Here is a 20,733-nt window from a genome sequence, read left to right as displayed (position 1 = left end):
GGGTGGGGCACTATCTTACTGCATGTGAATATTCAGATGTGAGGGGAGCGGGGCGGCGCTTAATTACTGCATGTGAATGTTCAGGTGTGAGGGGACGGCACTATCTTACTGCATGTGAATGTTCAGCTGTGAGGGGGGGGGGGCACTATCTCACTGCATGTGAATGTTCAGGTGCGATGGGGCGGGGCGGGGCGGCGCTTAATTACTGCATGTGAATGTTCAGGTGCGAGGGGGCGGGGCGGGGCGGCGCTTAATTACTGCATGTGAATGTTCATGTGTGAGGGGGGCACTATCTTATTGCATGTGAATGTTCAGGTGCGAGGGGGCGGGGCGGCGCTTAATTACTACATGTGAATGTTCAGGTGTGAGGGGACGGCACTATCTTACTGAATGTGATTGTTCAGGTGCGATTGGGCGGCACTATCTTGCTGCATGTGATTGTTCAGGTGCGACGGTGGGGCGGCACTTTCTTGCTGCAGACCTTGCAAGTGAAACTGCATTTTGAAACAATAACAATCAGTCCATGGGTATTTAACATACAGATTTCAGTATGTTTTTGTTGTTTGTCTACCTTGCAGGCGTAACGGCCTGTTGCAACAAGAACAACAAGACTATTGCCAAGCAATTAAAGTCCCTAACCTACGCAGGATCCACCATTTTCAGCAATATTTGTAGTTTATTTGTTGCCATAGCAATCAGAATTCTTACAGTAGGAACAAAATGAAATGACGTGCATAATCTCCATATTGCCATCTATCCATGTTTCAAGTTTCATGAAAGAAATATGAAGAACTTTTAAAGTTATCGCAGCATCCACCATTTTCAGCAATATTTCTAGTCTATTTGTTGCCATAGCAACCAGAATTTTTGACGTAGGAACAAAATGATTCTCCATATTGCAATCTGTCCATGTTTCAAGATTCATGAAAAAATATGAAGAACCTTTAAAGTTATCGCAGGATCCAGAAAAGTGTGACAGACTGACAGACACACAGAGTGCAAACCATAAGTACCTCTCTGGTTTCACCGATAGGGGACTAATTAGTATTTACTAAACTGATTACATTTTTTGTCTATAAACATTTTAATCTTTGCCAAATGTCAACTCCATAAAACTTCACGTCCGGTAGTTGTTATCATTAAATGAGGTATGTCAAACAAAGGTTTAATTTTAAAATGTGATTTTTTTATATTGTTTATTGTATTTATAATTGTTATTATTGTTATTGTTTTATTATTATATAAAAATATACATATTGTAAAGTGCTTACGTGAGTTCAAAGAATACCGATTGTCGCGGACTTGACCGGGTGATCTAGTTCTTGACCCAACTTGACCATGATTCGAACATGGCCATCATGGTGTCAATATATATCAACATTCTTAACATGTTTCATCAAGAATTAGTCATACATGTTGCTTCTAAAGTGGTAACAATCCTAATAATGACGACACAAGACTTTCTAAGCTCAGTTGAGCTTAGAAGTAACACAGAAACCTTGCAATAGGAAATATAAAAGTGGCGTGAAAGTAACCAAAAAGAAAAGAAAGAAGTTTGATTACCGGAATCCTTTTATATACATCAATTTATAGGATACGAATTGTTGCACAACAAGTAATAGTCGACCTTAGAAAATGATCATTTCTCTAAAACACTCAATAACCAGTGGACCATAATGGCTCCTAAGCGCTCACCAGAGTTTACGGCCATTAATTGTGGACGACTTGACCGGATGATCTAGTTTTCAATCACACATAAGACAGATTTAAACTTGATTTTGTCAACGTAAATATTCTAAAAAAGGTTCCACCTATAATTATTCATCCATGCTACTCCTAGAGTTGAAACAATGTTTTTTCTTAGATTGAATCAAGTGAACTAGTTTTTTGACGCCTATGACCCAGATTTAAACTCGGCCTAGATATTGTCAAGATAAACATTCTGATAAATATTTCTCAATATTGAGTTAACGTTTTTTCTCTCGAGATGTATCACAGTTTTCTAAGATTTGGCGTGGTGCCCGGATTTTTTTTCACGCACGTGACATATACTTAAAGTTGGAAGTTTTAAAAAGATTCATCAAGATTGAGAAAAAACATGGATTGTAGAGTGGTTACAAGTTTTTCCTTTACGATTTAAATACGGGCTTTATTTTAATGATGCAAGTGACCCAGATTTGTCCTCGTTCTTGATGATGCAAAGACAATCATTCAAACCATGATTCAGCGGGATGAGACAAAAATGGTGTTACTATGTTTTATAAGATTTAAAATAGCGACCTAGTTTTTTACGCATGTGACCAAGTTTAAAACTAAGATATTGCCACGATAAACTACTAGTAGCTGAATTTCATTAATATTTAGCCGAAAATGTGGCCTCTGCAGTGGTAAGGTTTTTCTACAAAGGTAAGATTTGGCCTAGTGACTTATCTTTTAGACGCACTCGACACAGATTCAAACTAACCATAAACATATCATGATTGACAAGATTGACAGGTACCAGATAATCAGTCTATGTGTAATCAAGAGTCACATGTTTTTTCTAGTGGTAACAAGGTTTTTCTAAGATATGATGTGGTGACCTAGTTTTTAAACGTACGTGACAGAGATTCGAACTCAACCTAGATATTGTAAAGATGACGTTTTTTCAGCAATATTGAGTCATAAATATTGCATCAAAATTTGTAATTCTGTAAGGTTTTTCTGCGATTCGACGAAAGACTTAGTTCTTGGACGCATTTTACACATATTAGAAATCTGTGTAGAATATGTAAATATAAATACTTAAACAATTTTATATGAATTGTCATAAATGTGGCCTCTAAATGGCAAAAATACAAGCATTCGACCTAGGTGCCTAGGTTTTTTTCATTTATGTGACCTAAATTTGAACTCGGCCTAGATATTGGCCAGATAAATAGTATGACCATGCTCCATCAAGATGCAATCTGCAAGACGCCGGGCATTGAGAGATCACAATATCTCACCGTAAGCACGTCGTGCTCAGATGAGCATATCAGAGCTTTCGTCAGTCGCGTTTCATAGTCCCATGGTTATGTGTCTCGTGACTGCGCATGTGTCGAGTCAAGGAGTTTTTCTGTGAGAAGCATTTCCCGCAGGTGAGGCACTGGAACGGTTTTTCCCCCGTGTGTGTCCTCATATGGCGCTCCAATTTACTTGTCGATCCTACTAGCATCCGTCCACAAATCATACAGGGTTCTGAAAATATATACTTCACACTTAATATCACAACAGAAATAATACAGGATTCTAAAATATATACTTCACACTTAATATCACTACACAAACTAAACAGGGTTCTGAAAATATATATTCTTCACACGTAATAGCACTACACAAATAATAATAATACTTGTCGATCCTACTAGCATCCGTCCACAAATCATACAGGGTTCTGAAAATATATACTTCACACTTAATATCACAACAGAAATAATACAGGATTCTAAAATATAAACTTCACACTAAATATCACTACACAAAATAAACAGGGTTCTAAAATATTTACTTCACACTCAATATCACTACACAAACTAAACAGAGTTGTGAAAATATATACTTCACACTCAATATCACTACACAAACTATACAGGTTTCCAGAAATACAACCTTAAAACCCGATATCACTACACAAAACAACCGGTAAACGGGGTTCTGAAGATATATAGTTCATACTCAATATCACTTCAAAAACTATACAGAGCTCTAAAGATATACATTTCAGACCCAATGCCACTTCACAAACTATACATCGTTCTGAAAAGTATACTCCGTGACAACTAAACATCATTACTTACCCTGTTTTCCATGTAATATAACCATTACGAATATCTTTATCAAACACATGTGTAATATACTTTTTAAGCGTTTTCATTGGCTTATTTTTGATTGACCAATCGCATTTTGTTATTTTGCTGAAATGACGTTGCAACCTCAAATGACGTCATGAAATGTAAACAACATTCGGGATTTATTATAATGTTTGCGTAAATATTAATTTAATTTGCTCATTTCAAAGCATGTGATAAAAAGATATGACACTCGTTGTCATTTTTTATACCATATTCTACCACGGCACGTGACTTGTTTTCTATATACAAAGAAGGAAATCTACCGTGGGTTTTTACCCCAATATACCAACGGTTGTTAGTATGACGTCACTTTTGATTGTCCGCGCACTGTTTATGAATGAAGACGACGTCATTTGATTTTCATTGTTGTGGTGACGTCGCGTTTTCGCGGAAAAGTGGAGGACGTTCGGTTAATATAATTCTCATTTATAACCTTTAAATCGCTGGTAACTTATTAATGAAATCGTGTTAGAATCGAAATAATCGACGGGTAACCGTTGGTTATTGCGGTAATAACCAACGGTATGTCGTTCCGATGCTTGATATCAAACCACTCGGGCTACGCCCTCGTGGTTTAATTCCTACGCATCGGAACTCCATGCCGTTGGTTATTACCGGAATAACCAACGGTTACGCGTCGATTATTTCTCAATTCTACCACGGCACGTGACTTGTTTTCTATATACAAAGAAGGAAAACTACCGTATGTTATTTCCCCGATATACCAACGGTTGTTTAAAGTGACGTCACTTTGATAGTCCGCGCACTGTTTATAAATGAAGACGTCATTTGATTTTAAATGTTGTGATGACGTCACGTTTTCGCGGAAAAGTGGAGTACGTTCGGATAATATAATTCTCATTTATAACCTTTAAATCGCGGATAATTTATTAATGAAATCGTGTTAGAATCGAAATAATCGACGGGTAACCGTTGGTTATTGCGGTAATAACCAACGGTATGTCGTTCCGATGCTTGTTATCAAACCACTCGGGCTACGCCCTCGTGGTTTAATTCCTACGCATCGGAACTCCATACCGTTGGTTATTACCGCAATAACCAACGGTTACCCGTCGATTATTTATTAATTTTATTACACTCGTCCATGAAATTCGTTAGTAAGCTCGGTATGATATGACAACTCGTGCCAGATCCTACATATCTTAAACATGTTTTATATACTTTTAAAGCGGCTGCCAGATCCTACATATCTTAAACATGTTTTATATACTTTTTAAGCGGCTTAGTTTGCGTTTATTGACCAATCGCATTTTGTTATTTTGCTGAAATGACGTTGCATCGTCAAATTGCATCACGAAATGTAAACAACATTCGGGATTTATCATTATGTTTGCGTAAATATTTATTAAGTTTGCTCATTTAAAAGCATGTGATAAAAAGATCTGACACTCGAGTTCAGGAATTGTGTTGGTAAGCAAGCCATTGGCGAGCTTACTTACGAATTTCCTGGACGAGTTTAATAAAATATGCTATGATATGACAACTCGGGCCAGATCCTATATATATTACAATTTGGTAAATATTATAATATATTGACAAGTGATAGGACTGTGTCTTAAATCGTATGCATATAAGAAGATATTACAAAGTAAACAAACTGCCCGTGCTGTTCACTTTCTTATTACGAAGTATTTGCATTTTGAACAAATACTAATGAAACCTGACGTCAAGTGGATATCTCACAGTGTTCAATGTCTACGTAACCTTAGCCATAAAAACTATGATTCTGCGTTCTTGTTTTGGTTACGGAACTTTAAATTACAAAACATGAATACCTAGTAGAATGACGAACGTTATCGGACAGCCGTTGCATGAAGAAAGTATCGGCACTCTAAAATCACAACCGCCTTAAAGCGAGATAATACACTTTTACACATATAAAAAATCGTATAATCTCGCTTTAATAGATCGTACACAGTAAACACACGTTACGTTAAAACACATTGATTATAATACCGATTGCGGAATAACTATAAACACAACGGCACTTTTAGTATTATTAGTTTTATTCTGGTAATAAAACGGGCATATCACTTCAAAATGAAAATCTTAATAATAATGAAATGTAATACATTTCCAATGCAAATACTCTACGTCAAGTATCTTTAGAACGCGCACAACGCCGTGCTTGTTATTTTTATTTTCGTATGACGCATTAATAAAGATAGACATGTATGACGTCATCATGCAACGTCATCACGCAAAAACAATGGTTGCTAACACTCAGCCGACCGTTACGTGGACCAGTGTACGCGTGTGTAAGTGCTCTTTCTGCGAGAATCAGTTGTAGCACACGAAATGATGTCATCATTCAACGTAATCACTTTCACACAATTGTTGCTCACAGTCAGCCTGTCGTCATGTGCACCAATGAGTGTTTTTAAATCCTCTTATGTGAGGACCAATTTGGACGTGTAAGAACATTAGTCATGAATGACGTCATCATGCAACTTCATCACGCAAAAAACGGCTGCTCGCAGCCAGCCAGCCGACAAGTGTACCATTGGTGGTTTTCTTTTAATGACGTCATCAGTTATCGTTATCACGCACACAAAATTGCTGCTTACATCCAGCCTCCCGCCACGTGGACTAAGCTGTGCGTCTTCAGGTGTTCTTTCTGCGAGAACCGCTTGTGACACACGGAACACTCGTAGGGCCTCTCGCCCGTGTGGACGCGAATATGCCGCTCGAGTTTCGCCGCCGAGGGGAACATCTTGCCGCAAAAGAGACACGGCTCTGAAATTATAAAATGTGTGTGTTTTTAGGCAGAACCGAAGGTGTGATTCGTAAATACCTAATGGAATGACATTTCATTATATGGGCCGCGTTCTGAGAAAACTGGGCTTAATGCATGTGCGTAAAGTTTCGTCCCATATTAGCCCGCGCAGTCCGCACAGGCTAATCAGGGACGACACTTTCCGCTTTTATGACATTTTTCGTTTAAATGAAGTATCTTCTTGGCAAAAATCCAATTAAGGCGGAAAGTGTCGTTCCTGATCAACCTGTGCGGACTGCACAAGCTAATCTGGGACGACACTTTACGCACATGCATTATGCCCAGTTTTCTCATAACACGACACATATTAATTTGTCACATTATATTATACATCATTTTGTTATAGTACCACATATAGCGTCAACTTATATATAGGCACAGCATTGTATGTCTTATTTGACATATGTAAACAAGGGCTGTTTGTAAAACATGCATGCCCCCCCATATGGGCTGTCCGTTGTAGTGGCAGCCATTGTGTGAATACGATTTTTGTCACTGTGACCTTGACCTTTGACCTAGTGACCTCAAAATCAATAGGGGTCATCTGCGAGTCATGATCAATCTACCCATGAAGTTTCATGATCCTAGGCGTATGCGTTCTTGAGTTATCATCCGGAAACCATTTTACTTTTTCGGGTCACCGTGACCTTGACTTTTGACCTAGTGACCTCAAAATCAATAGGGGTCATCTGCAAGTCATGATCAATCTACCCATGAAGTTTCATGATCCTAGGCGTATGCGTTCTTGAGTTATCATTAAAAAAACATTTTACTATTTCTGGTCACCGTGACCTTGACCTTTGACCTAGTGACCTCAAAATCAATAGGGGTCATCTGCGAGTCATGATCAATGTACCTATGAAGTTTCATGATCCTAGGCCCAAGCGTTCTTGAGTTATCGTCTGACAACCACCTGGTGGACGGACCGACCGACAGACCGACCGACATGAGCAAAGCAATATACCCCCTCTTCTTCGAAGGGGGGCATAAATATGGTGAACACAAATAACCAGAGAGGCATGAGAAAGTTTTATTGAGGTCTACTATATAACGTTGCATTCCAAAAACACGTGATCCTTGTTTTTTCTTGTGCCATAATGGTAAAGTGTCTTAGATGAAAAGGGGAAAAACTTATATAATATTTGCAGTGCGATGATAAAAAAATTCCTGATGAAAATCACGAGCAACATGGCCGCTAGATTGAATGCTTTACGTTGTTAGAGAACGTCTCCGGATAAAGGTTACAGCAGCGTTTCGAGTAATCATGAACAATTTATGAACTTAACTCGCTACATTTTTTCGATATAACGTAACGAAGCAGAGAATAATGCATACCTTTTAATTTCTCTAACGCAGGGGTTTTTATCTGATTTTGGGGAAAGGGCCTGGCCTTTTTTGAGGGGAAAAAATCGCGCAAAATGTCGGTTTTGGGGGGAAAAAATCACGCGAAACGCCGGATTTTGGGGAAAATAAGGAAAGTCTTAAATAATCAATTCAACATATTTTGCTGTTTTTAAAACAAAATCAAGGCAACAGATAATTTAATTATGCAATATGTTATATTTTCTACACTGGATCAGGTTAACTTATGTATTTAAAGTTTAAAAAAAAAAAAAAAAAATTTTTTTTTTTTTTTTAGGGGAAAAATATGAAGTCTGGGGGAAAATTTACCTGCTGAGGGGAAAAAAAATCTGAGGGGAAAGGGCCGATTTTCGGCGGGTCCCAAAGAAGGAAAAAAAGCCCTGTAACGTCTTTACTTCTCAGTTCTGTTGCAGACGTCAATAAACATTGTGCGGATGTTAGTTTAGAATGGCAGTGAAAATCTATTTACAAAATTACAAAGATACACTGATCGGGTAGCATCAATCACATTATCCAATTTGGGAGTCGTTTTCTCAACAGTTAACCCATTTATGCCTAGTGGACTCTCCAATCCTTCTACATTGGATCATCCTTCTAAATTGTTTAGTATGTATTTTTATATTTGGAATTTGTATTACAGAAATTCCTTTAAGCAAACAGCGCAGACCCTGATGAGACGCCGCATCATGCGGCGTCTCATCTTGGTCTACGCTGTTTGCCAATGCCTTTTTTTCTAGACGTAAGGCATAAATGGGTGAAAGTCCATGTGCGCTGCCAAATGACATGGTTCACAAAAGGCAAAGCAACGGCCCTGTGTTTTATTAATAGTCCATTTTTTTTAAACTATACAGTTTTGAAAAAAAAAACAATTCTTAAAACAATAACTATTGTCTGTTCTTTTAAATATGGCTACCAAATCAAGTACACTTTTTTGTTCCTTAACGGATATAGATCCGACCTCATTTTCGGATATAAACAAGAAAAACATTACGTTCTTTCGGTAGGCCTGCCAAAATATCTTTGATTGACCAATTATGTGCATGCAACATTTCACGAAAGAAAACCATCATTAATAGTCTACTTTTACAGTAGGTCCTAAAAGAAGTCCAATGTAAAACTTATCAGGAATATCATGATCATAGTGCTTTGGTGTATCAAGATCTAGCCGATTCCTCCTTCCAATCTCTCGATCGAGGGCACAATCTGTTGCCATGGTAACGCATACCATGTTTCCTATTGTACTGCTTCTCAGTCTTGACTACAATGGGTCGCAAAAGTGACCGATCATGTGCGCGCGCATGTTGCCTTTCTGGTTGAACTTCCGGTGGCACACCGGGCACTCGTAGGGCTGTTCCCCGGTGTGGATGCGCATATGCGTCTTCAGTTTTGACGAAGTTGGGAACTCCTTGCCGCATATGGAACAGCTCTCTGAAATACAGGGAAGCAATGTTGGTAGCGTAAGTTCTGTGGGGGCATTATAATGAAACAGCTCTGTGAATTAATGGAGCAATATTGATTACACAAGAACTGACATGGTTGGGAACTCCTTGCCGCATATGATACAGTTATCTGAAATATACTGTTACCATGATTGTTACAGAAGTACTATGGGGGCATTGTAATTCAACTTCGGGGGCATAATTATGTTACTGCGGGGTCCATTATTGTGTACCTGTGAGGAATCATTATGTTACTGCGGGGGCAGTTATCTGAAATATACGGTAACCATGATTACTATGGAGGCATTGTAATTCAACTTCGGGGGCATAATTATGTAACTGCAGGGTCCATTATTGTGTACCTGTGAGGAATCATTAAGTTACTGCGGGGGCATTATAATGTAACTGCGTGGACATTATAGTGTAACTTCGGGGGGCATTATAGTGTAACTGTGGGAGTATTATTATGTAACTGCGGGGCATTATAATGTAACTGCGGGGTAATTATAGTTTAACTGCGGGGGCATTATAGTGTAACTTCGGGGCATTATAATCTAACTGCGATTGGCATTATAATGTAACTGCGGGGGCATTATAATGTAACTGCGGGGCATTATTGCGTAACATCGGGAACATTATAATGTTACTATGGGGGCATTATAATGTAACTGCGGGGGCATTATAATGTACCTGCGAGGGGCATTATAATGTAACTGCTGGGGCATTATGATGTAACTGCGGGGGCATTATCGTGTAACTGCTGGGGGAATATTGAGTAACTGCGGGGCGCATTATAATGAAACTGCCGGGTGCAAAAAATGAGACTGCGGGGTATTATTATGCAACTGCGGGGGGAATTATTGTATTACTGCGAGTGGGGATTTGAGTAACTGCCTGGTGCATCATAATGTAACTGATCAGCAAGCATACAAATCAATACATGGTTCAAAGAAATCAGTGAACATGTTTTTGTAAACACTATAAACACCGTGAAGAAGAGAATAAGAGGTTAACGCTTTTACTCATTCTACTGCAGCCAGTACCATAATCTATCCTTAAGGAATTGCAGTGTTCAATGTTCATAGTCTGTTATCATAACTGAGGTGTGCTTAAGGGTGGTTTCATGTGTATTTACGGTACTTAAAATGAATTGTGTACCCATTAAATTTCTTGTTAAAACCCAATATGACTTCGACCTTTACTGGTTGATCTCAAATTCGATAGGCTTTCTCCCAAGTTATCATATTACCAATATGAAAGGTTATAGTCCAGGTGACCTCCACATTTCGCGCGGAAACGAATGGTATACGGTCCGAACAACAGACAGATGCCTACCAATATTCCAATGCTTCTTCGAATGAGGGGATAGTTACTACAACCTTTCGAAATCAATATTGTTTAAAGTTCTAGAAGCTATAAAATATGAGCTGCAGTTTAGACACTGCAGGAATTATACATCGGTCAGAGCCAGCAATCGGAGGTTATGAGCAGTTATAGAGGCCATCGCTTTACAATAATAGTTAAATAAACATTTGGATGATATTTGTATGTCAAATGGAGTATATGCATTTAAGGAAGGTGTATTTTGTTTCAACAATTTATTGAAGTTATCGCATAAAATATCGATTGTAGCTTTCGAAATGCAAACTATGCAATCAGAAGCGCTACCAATGTTCAAAATTGAATATTTACTTGTACGTTTGTGACATTGAGCTTAGTCAGAAAAAGTTTTGGTCGCTACATCCGTTTATTTGAGTCGCGTTCTGAGAAAACTGGGCAAAATTCATGTGCGTAAAGTGTCGTCCCAGATTAGCCTGTGCAGTCCGCACATGCTAATCAGGGACGACACGTTCCGCTTTTATGACATTTTTCGTTTAAATAAAGTCTCTTCTAAGCAAAATACGGGAATAAGCATTGATCTTTTTGTCATCCCCTTTCCGTCATAGTAAACGTTCGGAAACCAATCATTACTTTCACTGTATCGTTTATACCGCAGAAAGAAATAAGGACATTCATTATACATTTATTATAAACGAAAGATAATGTACAACGCTTACATGAAGCGAACAACTTCCTGCAAAACGAAAAAAATGAACAACACTGCATGGGTTAGAATACAATTATAATCATATCCATGTTGAGTGTTTAAGTTAGATAACTGTCAATGGCATTGTGATTTATTTAACCCATGTATTCCTAGTGGACTCTACCATCCTTCTAAATTGGATCAATTTTTTTCCAAAATTATGGATATCTAGTATATTTATTTCTATATTTAGAATATTTCTTACAGAAATTCCTTTAAGCAATCAGCACAGACCCTGATGAGACGCCGTCTCATCTGGGTCTACGCTCTTTGCCGAGGCCTTTTTTTCTAGACGCTAGGCATAAATGGGTTAATCACACTTAATATATCAAATAGTCACATAATTTCGTATTCGGTTACTGCCAAAACGCTCTTATTTATGGTTTTGTTACAGGTCCCTCAACTCTGTAATGACAAATCATATGCGACTTCAGATTCATGGTTTTGTCCCAAGTCCCTCAACTCTGTAATGACAAATCATATGCGACTTCAGATTCATGGTTTTGTCCCAAGTCCCTCAACTCTGTAATGACAAATCATATGCGACTTCAGATTCATGGTTTTGTCCCAAGTCCCTCAACTCTGTAATGACAAATCATATGCGACTTCAGATTCATGGTTTTGTCCCAAGTCCCTCAACTCTGTAATGACAAATCATATGCGACTTCAGGTGACTCTTCTGCGTGAATCGTTTGTGGCACATACTGCATTCAAACGGCCGCTCCCCCGTGTGTACCCGGATGTGGGTCTCCAACTTGTAGCGACTCGGGAAATCCTTACCGCAAAATGAGCACACTGAAATAAAAAATAAAGTATTCAATCAATTTATTACAAAGGAAAACAGACAAAACCGAATGAAATATATAAATTAAATACTGTTCAATAAAATACAAAGTCATACTATACAATTCTCCAAAAAATCCAAGATAATATCACAAACGTAATTTTGACAGACACTTGAAGTTGCACCTTTCGTATATATTATTGCCGTAATGAGTCGTATACAATAAATTAAACTTTAATAATTGGTAATAATAAATTTGTAATAGAGCCAGAATGTCCACGATCTTAATACGTATAAAATGTCTACAATTTTGGCTTATAAAGCAGTGAATGAATTAATAAGTTAAGATGCATGTGTATGGCACGCCTGAACCACAAAAAAGAGAAAAACTAAGTTTAAGTAACTTAAACTTAGTTTTTCACTACTTAAACTCAATTTAAGTAACTTAATTCGAATTAACGCTACTAAATGCATTAAGTAGTTAAGAAGAGTTATTTTCTATTTATGTGAGAAAAATGAATTAAGCAGAGAAAAACTTAGTTTAACTCGTTAAGTGCGCCCGAACAACAAAAATTGATTTTAATTACCGTTAAGTTACTTAATTTGCATTTAACAATGCTTAAAATTAATTTAAGTGCTTTCGCATCGTTAATTGTATTTAATTATTACTTAAGTAATAAAATTTTTACTTAAGTTGAATTATTAATTATCGTTAAGTCAAAACTCGCGTCCGAAAATAAGCATATGAAACAAGCGTTTTGATTGGTTGTCAGGTTTGTTAATAAATTCAGGCCCGAGGTCGGAAGAAAAAGATTGCCATGTGGTACGAGCAAAAAATACAGATATTATAAATTTGGATTAGAATCTTAAGTCAGCTAAAATTTGTTTTAGTCTGGAATAACATTCAAAACACCCTTTCATCATCAAATTTTGCTGACAGTCAGTAACTATGCAATAAACATCAAAAACGATCCGCCCGTCTATATATTTCCGGGTCATATCGCATTTACCTGTAGTAATAACTTGTCTTGTATACGAGTAGTCATACCAGCTTGTATGTAGAAACTGGGACTATATTATATGTCCCAGGTAGAAATTAAAGATTATATCGTGTCACCGAATCCAACTTAATTATATTCTATACATGTAAATTTTGGCTTTGATTTTAGTATTTAAATGGAAAAAAAACAGTCTCCAGTATCTCAGTATTGGCAGTGAACTTATAAGTAAACAATCCCAAAAAGTACACATATCAGAAATTACCCAGGTGATATTTTAAGTCTGAGTGCACTATTGTCTTTTAAAATAATTTTAAATGTAAAAAAAGAAAAAAATGTACTGTTAACATATTATTTAGAAACATATCTAACTTAAGTGTTCTGATTTTTCCCCTTTAGAAATAAATAGTTTAGACAGAGACATATATTCCGTATATATTCCCAGTTTAGATATTAATTAAAAGAACTAATGTATGCATTTGTTAAATGTCATTCGTTCTTCCGAAATATTATCCTATATTGTTTGATGAGATTCAAAATAAACCTATTAAGAATTTAATTGTTGTTTTAGTGCAGCAGTTAACAATTTATATTTTTTTATGAGTGTGTAAATATTGCAATGTTAACAAACGAATCCATAATACAGTATTAAAAATGTCATGAGGATCAGTGATTGCTCGTTAATTGTCTTTCATATCCTGTATTTGTTATTTCAGTTCCCTTTTTAAAAACAACCAACATTTTGTTGTTGTTTTAACAGTATTGGTAATTGTCTAGTTAATTGAAGGGTACCCCTTGATTACACATGGGTTGTTTTCTTAAAAAGAAGGCCATATGACATTCCACAAGCTAAGTCATAGTATGTCTTCATCTTTTTCTTATAAATAAACCACCACTCAATTGCTTGATCATAATTATCCTGAATTCAAGATGTCAGTTGGTAAGTAGCAATTTTATTTTTTGGGTGTTTTAGTTTTGTCAAAATTTAGTCAATAACATCACTTAAGCCATAACGCTTCGATAAAATGATTAAACAGATATATATTATGTTAGTATGCAAGTGGAAAGATATTATATGGGATCAGTTACATAGAGACCACACTCCATCCAAGAGAAAAACAGGGAATTTCAAAAAATAGTGGTCTCCACAAGTCATCCAACAAGTCCTTGTGTGAAAAAAAACAGCTAAAAGATGCTGTAATATGGTTATGGGTTAACACTGCTTGTAATTTTCCTGCATGAGAGCTTTTGATAATCATAGTCACATGTTGTTGTTTTTTTTTGTAATGGAATCCTAAAGGAATCCTTTGAATGAAAATAGAATCTTAATCAAAATTGCTTTTATACAGTGAGTTTCATGACCTTTAATAGTTGCCAACAATGTTGAAGAAACTTATTCAAATATTAATGACTTTGAAGTTTCTGACAATCCCTTTAATGAAATAAAATAAATTTAAATAGAAAATTCATATTCGTATTAAAAAAAATAAAAACATTTATGCAAAGACAGTGTTTTAACACCCTCGACTACCATCATATGGTATCAGACTCAATTTATAAATGAATTAGTGAAGAATAAACATGATCAATGATAGTTCCATAAAACTTAAGTCAGGAGTAAAGGTAGGAGAAAATTTTTGAGAAGTTTAAGACCCGGGAAATAGCTTAATTTCATATAAATGATCACACATTGGAAGGTATAAGAATATTCCAGGGGGGGGGGGGACCAATTCAGGAAATTTTGCACATTTTGATAAATTGATGTTAAAATCAAGTTAATACTTGATAGCAAACAAAACTTGAATTTAGGACTAAATCATTTTTTGGAAACGACAATATTGCATCCTTACTTGAGTCAATTTAAAGGTTTCTACAACTCAAATGTATTTTATCTCCAGGATCTCAACTTTTGACAGCAATTTTTTATTTGATTTTTATAGCAATTTATGTTAGAACTGTGATAGGTCCATGCAAGTCCAAAATTTTACAAATATCACAATATTGTAAAATATGTCTTTTATGCTGTACAAGCTGTATGTATTTTTGTACTTCCTTGACCTGTATGGATGTTACTTTGCACTTTTATCTATTAAAGAAAAAACTGGGGAAGGGGGGGGGGGGGAGGGAATAGTTAGATGTTCATGTAAAATTTCTGCCTTGCATATTCTCTCAACGTTTTCAGTGAATATTCCTATTTTAAAAACAACTAAGTTTATACAAGAGAAAATATACCTGTGTTGATTTATGCATTTTGCTTTGAATTTGCCCCTCCATGAAAAATAATTTTGGTATAGGCCTAAAATAAAATTAAGTTTGTTTGCCCTCCTCCGACCTACCCACCAAAATTGCCCCCCTACTCATAAAATTTTATTGCAAAGTTCTTACACAAATTTTATTTCTTTGATTTTTTTCATGTTTTAAACAGTTTTCTTTCAAATTAAAATTAAAAATTGAAAAAAATAAAGCATTACACATTCCATTTAAGAATTAAAAAAAAAAAAAAAAAATTCCTGCCTGCCGGGTCTGATTTTTTTGTCCATGTTAGGGGAAACCAACAATCATTTTTCTTTGGCCTTAGATAAGACAGGAAATGGGGAGGTATAATATTGTGAAATATAGTGGTGCCAGAATAACATTTCAAGTCAGGCTTCATCCGTGACGGGCCACACGTGAATGGGAGTGGATCAACCTGTTTGTACTGATTAAAATACGGGGTTTCTGAGAAACACCTGGTTAAAAATTGTTTTTTTCCAGCTTTAATATATAATACAAGAGGACCCCATGTATTCCTACCTGGACAGCCTTTGAAAACAGACTATACATGAACATGCACGAAAATATCATAAACAGTATATCCATGGCGAGGGAAGGCTTTTCATGGGGACTCGAGGATGAAGCAATTTTAACTCCGGGATATTGGGAATGTCGTTAAATTTCTTAAGGAATTAAGGAAAAATGTTATCAAGAATCTGGATTCCTATCCAGAATTTGGAAATTTTTTCAAATTTTACATCAGAATTATAAAATAAACACACAAGTTTCTTGTGAGAATTTAAAAACAGAAAATTTGATGTGAATAAAAACTTAAGATCAGTCCCAGCCAAACTCAATTTATTTTTACTGGACAGGAGGTCCTGTAATATCAAAACTTTTACAGGACCTTAAAAAATTTTACTGGACGGTCCTTTATTTATGTTTTGCATCAGAAAATATTATACTGGTCAGGAGGTCCTGTAAGTGTGGTCACCTTACTGGACCTCCAATTTTTTTACCAGTCATGTCCTGAGGTCCTGTGAGTTTGGCTGGGACTGTAAGATATGCATTGCGGTTTAGATCTATTTAAAACAATTTGCCTAACATTTTTTTATACCTTTATCTGGAATTTGGGAATGAATTTAATTTAATCCAGGAAATCGGGAAAGGACTCAAAGGAGCAAAATAATAGGTACAGGATTTCGGGATGGGACTCCCTCCTTACCCCCTTTATGCATGACAGGCCAAAAAGTTTGTTATATTTAGCATTCTACTCACCATAACGATCAACTGAATGACTGCTGTGTTGAGCATGTTGAGTCAAATCAGGGAGACTATCTCTGACTAACACTACTGACTGGATGGTGCTCTTCAGTAAATCATCTGGGACGGTGTGGTCATTCTCAAGTCTCTGCAAGTTTGTAAGAAGACTGGCGATCTGGGTGCGAGCTGCAGAAACGTCAAGGTTGCCGTTCTGTTTGCCTCTCTGTACATCTCTGAGTGTTATTGAAACTCTTTCAAGAACACTGTCAGCTGTAGGTAAATGCGTGCGTTGTAACCGATCCATTGCAAAATTGTAAATGGCGGTAGAAGAATATCCTTTCCTGTTTACGTTTGTTACGACGTTTCTGATTGGCTTAGGTCTTCCGGATCATTAACTGACCAATCAAAACAATTCGACTTTACAACTTAAGTAAAATTCCTTACTAAAGTTGAATTCGTGTAACTAAAAACATATTTTAAGTAGAAAAACCTATTTTAACGCAACTAAATTGAAAATAGTACAATTGATAGAGAAAATCCTTGTTAAGTTGAATTAATTCAACTTAAGTAAGAAAATTACCATTAAGCACCGTTAATGCATTTTCGGTGTTTTAATTAGCGTTAACGCCGCGGGAACCACAAAAACTACTTAAATTCATTTTAAGCAGCGTTAATTCGAATTAAGTAACTTAAATTGAATTTAAGTAGAGAAAAACCTAGTTTAAGTAACTTAAACTTAGTTTTTCTCATTTTTGTGGTTCAGGCGTGCCATACATGTGTATATTTGTTTGCGTAATCAACGCGTGTACGCGCCTATATGGCCCCCCTGTGTGCGTTTTATCCAGTCAAGAAACACATTTGTCTCACAACTTTTTCCTTGTTCTGACGAATTTATGACGATTGTTTTGTGTATGTTTTGTGGTTGACGAATCAAACTTTTCGAAACAATCTATCGTGCCTAAAAAAACAGTATAATTTCACTCACAACTTTAAACATATGAGCCTCGTTCTGGAAAAAACTGGGCTTAATGCATGTGCGTAAAGTGTCGTCCCTGATTAGACGATGCAGTCCGCATAGGCTTATCAGGGACAACAGTTTCTGCCGAAACTGGATCTTCGCTAACAGACTTCCTTTAAACTAAAAATACCACACAAGCAGAAAGTGTATTCCATGATTAGTCTGTGCGCATATGCATTAAGCCATGTTTTCGCAAAACGCGGCTGACATTTCGGTCGTGTAGCCACTGTCTTCTGCAACGCATTCACATAAGATTGTCTAGACGAGACGTTATATGGGTGACGTAATGTCGTTTCAGATGGTCCTTTCTCTGGAAGCTCCTGTTGCAAACGTCACAAACGTAAGGGCGTTCGTGTGTATGCGTGAGCAGGTGACGCTGGAGGACTGCCTTAGGTCGAAAACTCTTGTAGCAGATAGGGCACACTGAAACGATGAAAGCGATGTTAACCCATGTATGCCTAGTGGACTCTCCCATCCTACTAAATTGGATCAATTTATTTCCAAAATTAGGGATGTCTAGTATATTTATTTCTATATTTAGAATATTTCTTACCGAAATTCCTTTAAGCAAACAGCGCAGACCCTGATGATACGCCGCATCATGCGTCGTCTCATCTGGGTCTACGCTGTTTGCCAAGGCCTTTTTTCTGGACGCTAGGCATAAATGGGTTGAATGTTGGCCAGCATTACTATACTCATTACAAACGTGCAACGATGTGGAGTACACTACTGATAGGACATGTGTACGGATATAGCTTTGATAACAGGTATTTTTCTGAGTTCCATAATTATGCGAGAAATTCACTATTGCATAGGAAAAGCAAGTTAATATGCTACACACTTGCGCTGTGTTTTCACAAAACGTACGCAAATTAGCTATTCTACCCAGACAATTGAAATCAACTGTATGTACCCTTTAAGCGTATTTAGTGGACAATGTCAGAATTTTCTGAGAGACTTTCACGTAACATTTAATAAATCCCATAAATGTTTCGAACTATGTTATTACAAATGACTTACAACAGTTTCTCTCAATGTTTAATGATGAAAAATACAAACATCTTTTTGTAATCTTTTAACAAATATAAATATACAAAAGAAATAAATCCAAAAGTTTGTTACGGCCTCTACGACTTGCCATCCACAACACTTTACGAATGATAACGAAAAATACACGGATGTGGTTAAAGCGTGTCAGCAATTTCCAATCGCCAGTTAAACGAAGTCATGTGAACAACTGTCCAATCGTCACATAAATTTGCCGTCAGTCTGTATCATGTGAACAACTGAGTGCGCGCGCAGGTGATCTTTTCGTTGAAAAGTCTTTCCACAAACGTCACAGGTAAACGGTCTCTCTCCAGTGTGGGACTTCATGTGTCGTTCTCTCCGAGATTTCGATGGGAAGAACTTGGTGCAGAAATGACACACTGAAATAAACAAGAATAACCAAATTTAGTAGGGCAGCTGGAAACGAACAAAAATGTCATTTAAGTTGTTAATTAATTACTTATTTGAGGTTAGCACTTGGGGAAGAAACGAACACACTAAAGCATGGTTTGTACAGTTTTTGGCATGTTGCAAACAATTAATTATTGTTTTGCAATAAATGAAAACTAGAAAATTGTATGTTTTTAATCTGTAATATAGCAAAGAAAAGGAAAACATAGATAATACAAATCCAATGAGTTTTGTTGCGTTTTTATTATATTTTAACAACAACAAAAGACAACAAAAACGTCACAACTAAAGGAAAATGTTACGTGTATTTCTTATGCATTAATACATTTAAAAAAGTAACTTACAAAATAGCGTAGTAAGCGAACAAACTTATCCATGGTTTTACAGTTTTAGTTATAACTCGAACGATATATTTATTTTTGTATATCAATGAAAACTGATATTTTTATTTTAACACCTGCGTATATAAAAAGCGGCAAAATATGCAAACAAATATTAAAAATCTTATGAGTTTTATTTGTGTGTATTTATTCAATTTAAACAACAGAAAGTCAACCTAAAAGTAACAACTGAATATTGCCCCACTAGAAACTCAACAAAAGTAAATACAAACAAGATACAACAAATTTAAATAAAAAAAATTGTTTAAAAAAGGCTCAATGAGCGGAACGCACTCATAAAACACTTGTTCCTTAACCCTTTCCCACTTTCGAGCAAAGTGAAAATGGCAATGTGCAAACAGAATAAAACCAGAACAGCCTGCGAGTAACTCGAAGTCTGTTCAGGTTGTATGCTGTTTGCTGCTCATCGGTATCTAAGGGTTGGAAATAAAGCTTTCAAAACTTAAATCTAGTAAGAAAGCTCTTTAAGTAAATTAAACTTTCGAATGGACTACAAATGCGTCAAAATACATATCTAAGTGGTAAAGGGTTAGGCATTGCCTATTTACTGTCAGGCTTAATGAAGCAGATTGATGTATTTCACATCACGTCGGATGGCCTGACGCCGGTCTGCATTGTAAATACACGTGTCTTGTCATCAGGTCCCTCCGATTGAATCCTTTGTGGCAGATGGGGCACTCGTAGGGTAACTCTCCCGTGTGCAACAGGACGTGACGGCGTAGATTGGAACTGTTGTGGAACCGTTTGTTGCACACATGACAGAAGTGACGTTTATCTGAAAATAAAGGAATATACCGTCAAATCAATAGGTTAGTTAACCTTTGTGTCTGCTTAATACATGAAACAAATGAGCAAGTTACGAACGATCATTATCTCGAAGTAACCGTAAATGTGTAAACGAAAACCGTATGTATTCACACACACATTATTTTAGTTAAAAAAGTACCAGAATAAATTTACATATTAGTGAAATCAATAGCGTGAATGTGCATTTCAAGTTAA

The 20,733-nt window shown here is 36.5% G+C and overlaps 1 protein-coding gene across 1 annotated transcript; it reads right to left on the bottom strand.

The window, feature by feature from the left end:
- Nucleotides 1-442: 442 nt before the first annotated feature.
- Nucleotides 443-19,318, bottom strand: LOC127865896 (zinc finger protein 84-like; the record flags this gene model as incomplete). The annotated part of the gene is made up of 8 exons (XM_052405945.1): nt 443-494; nt 3,374-3,415; nt 6,461-6,641; nt 9,337-9,459; nt 12,175-12,351; nt 16,870-17,218; nt 18,081-18,105; nt 19,125-19,318. Coding segments are annotated over 8 exons (1,143 nt in total), but the record flags the coding sequence as incomplete, so codon positions are not given.
- Between the last annotated feature and the right edge of the window lie 1,415 nt (nt 19,319-20,733).

The sequence above is a fragment of the Dreissena polymorpha genome, chromosome 1 (assembly GCF_020536995.1).
Source record: "Dreissena polymorpha isolate Duluth1 chromosome 1, UMN_Dpol_1.0, whole genome shotgun sequence".
NCBI classification, from domain to species: Eukaryota; Metazoa; Mollusca; class Bivalvia; order Myida; family Dreissenidae; genus Dreissena; species Dreissena polymorpha.
The sequence above is the reverse complement of the archived record's forward strand: the minus strand, read 5'-3'. Positions and strand labels throughout refer to the sequence as shown.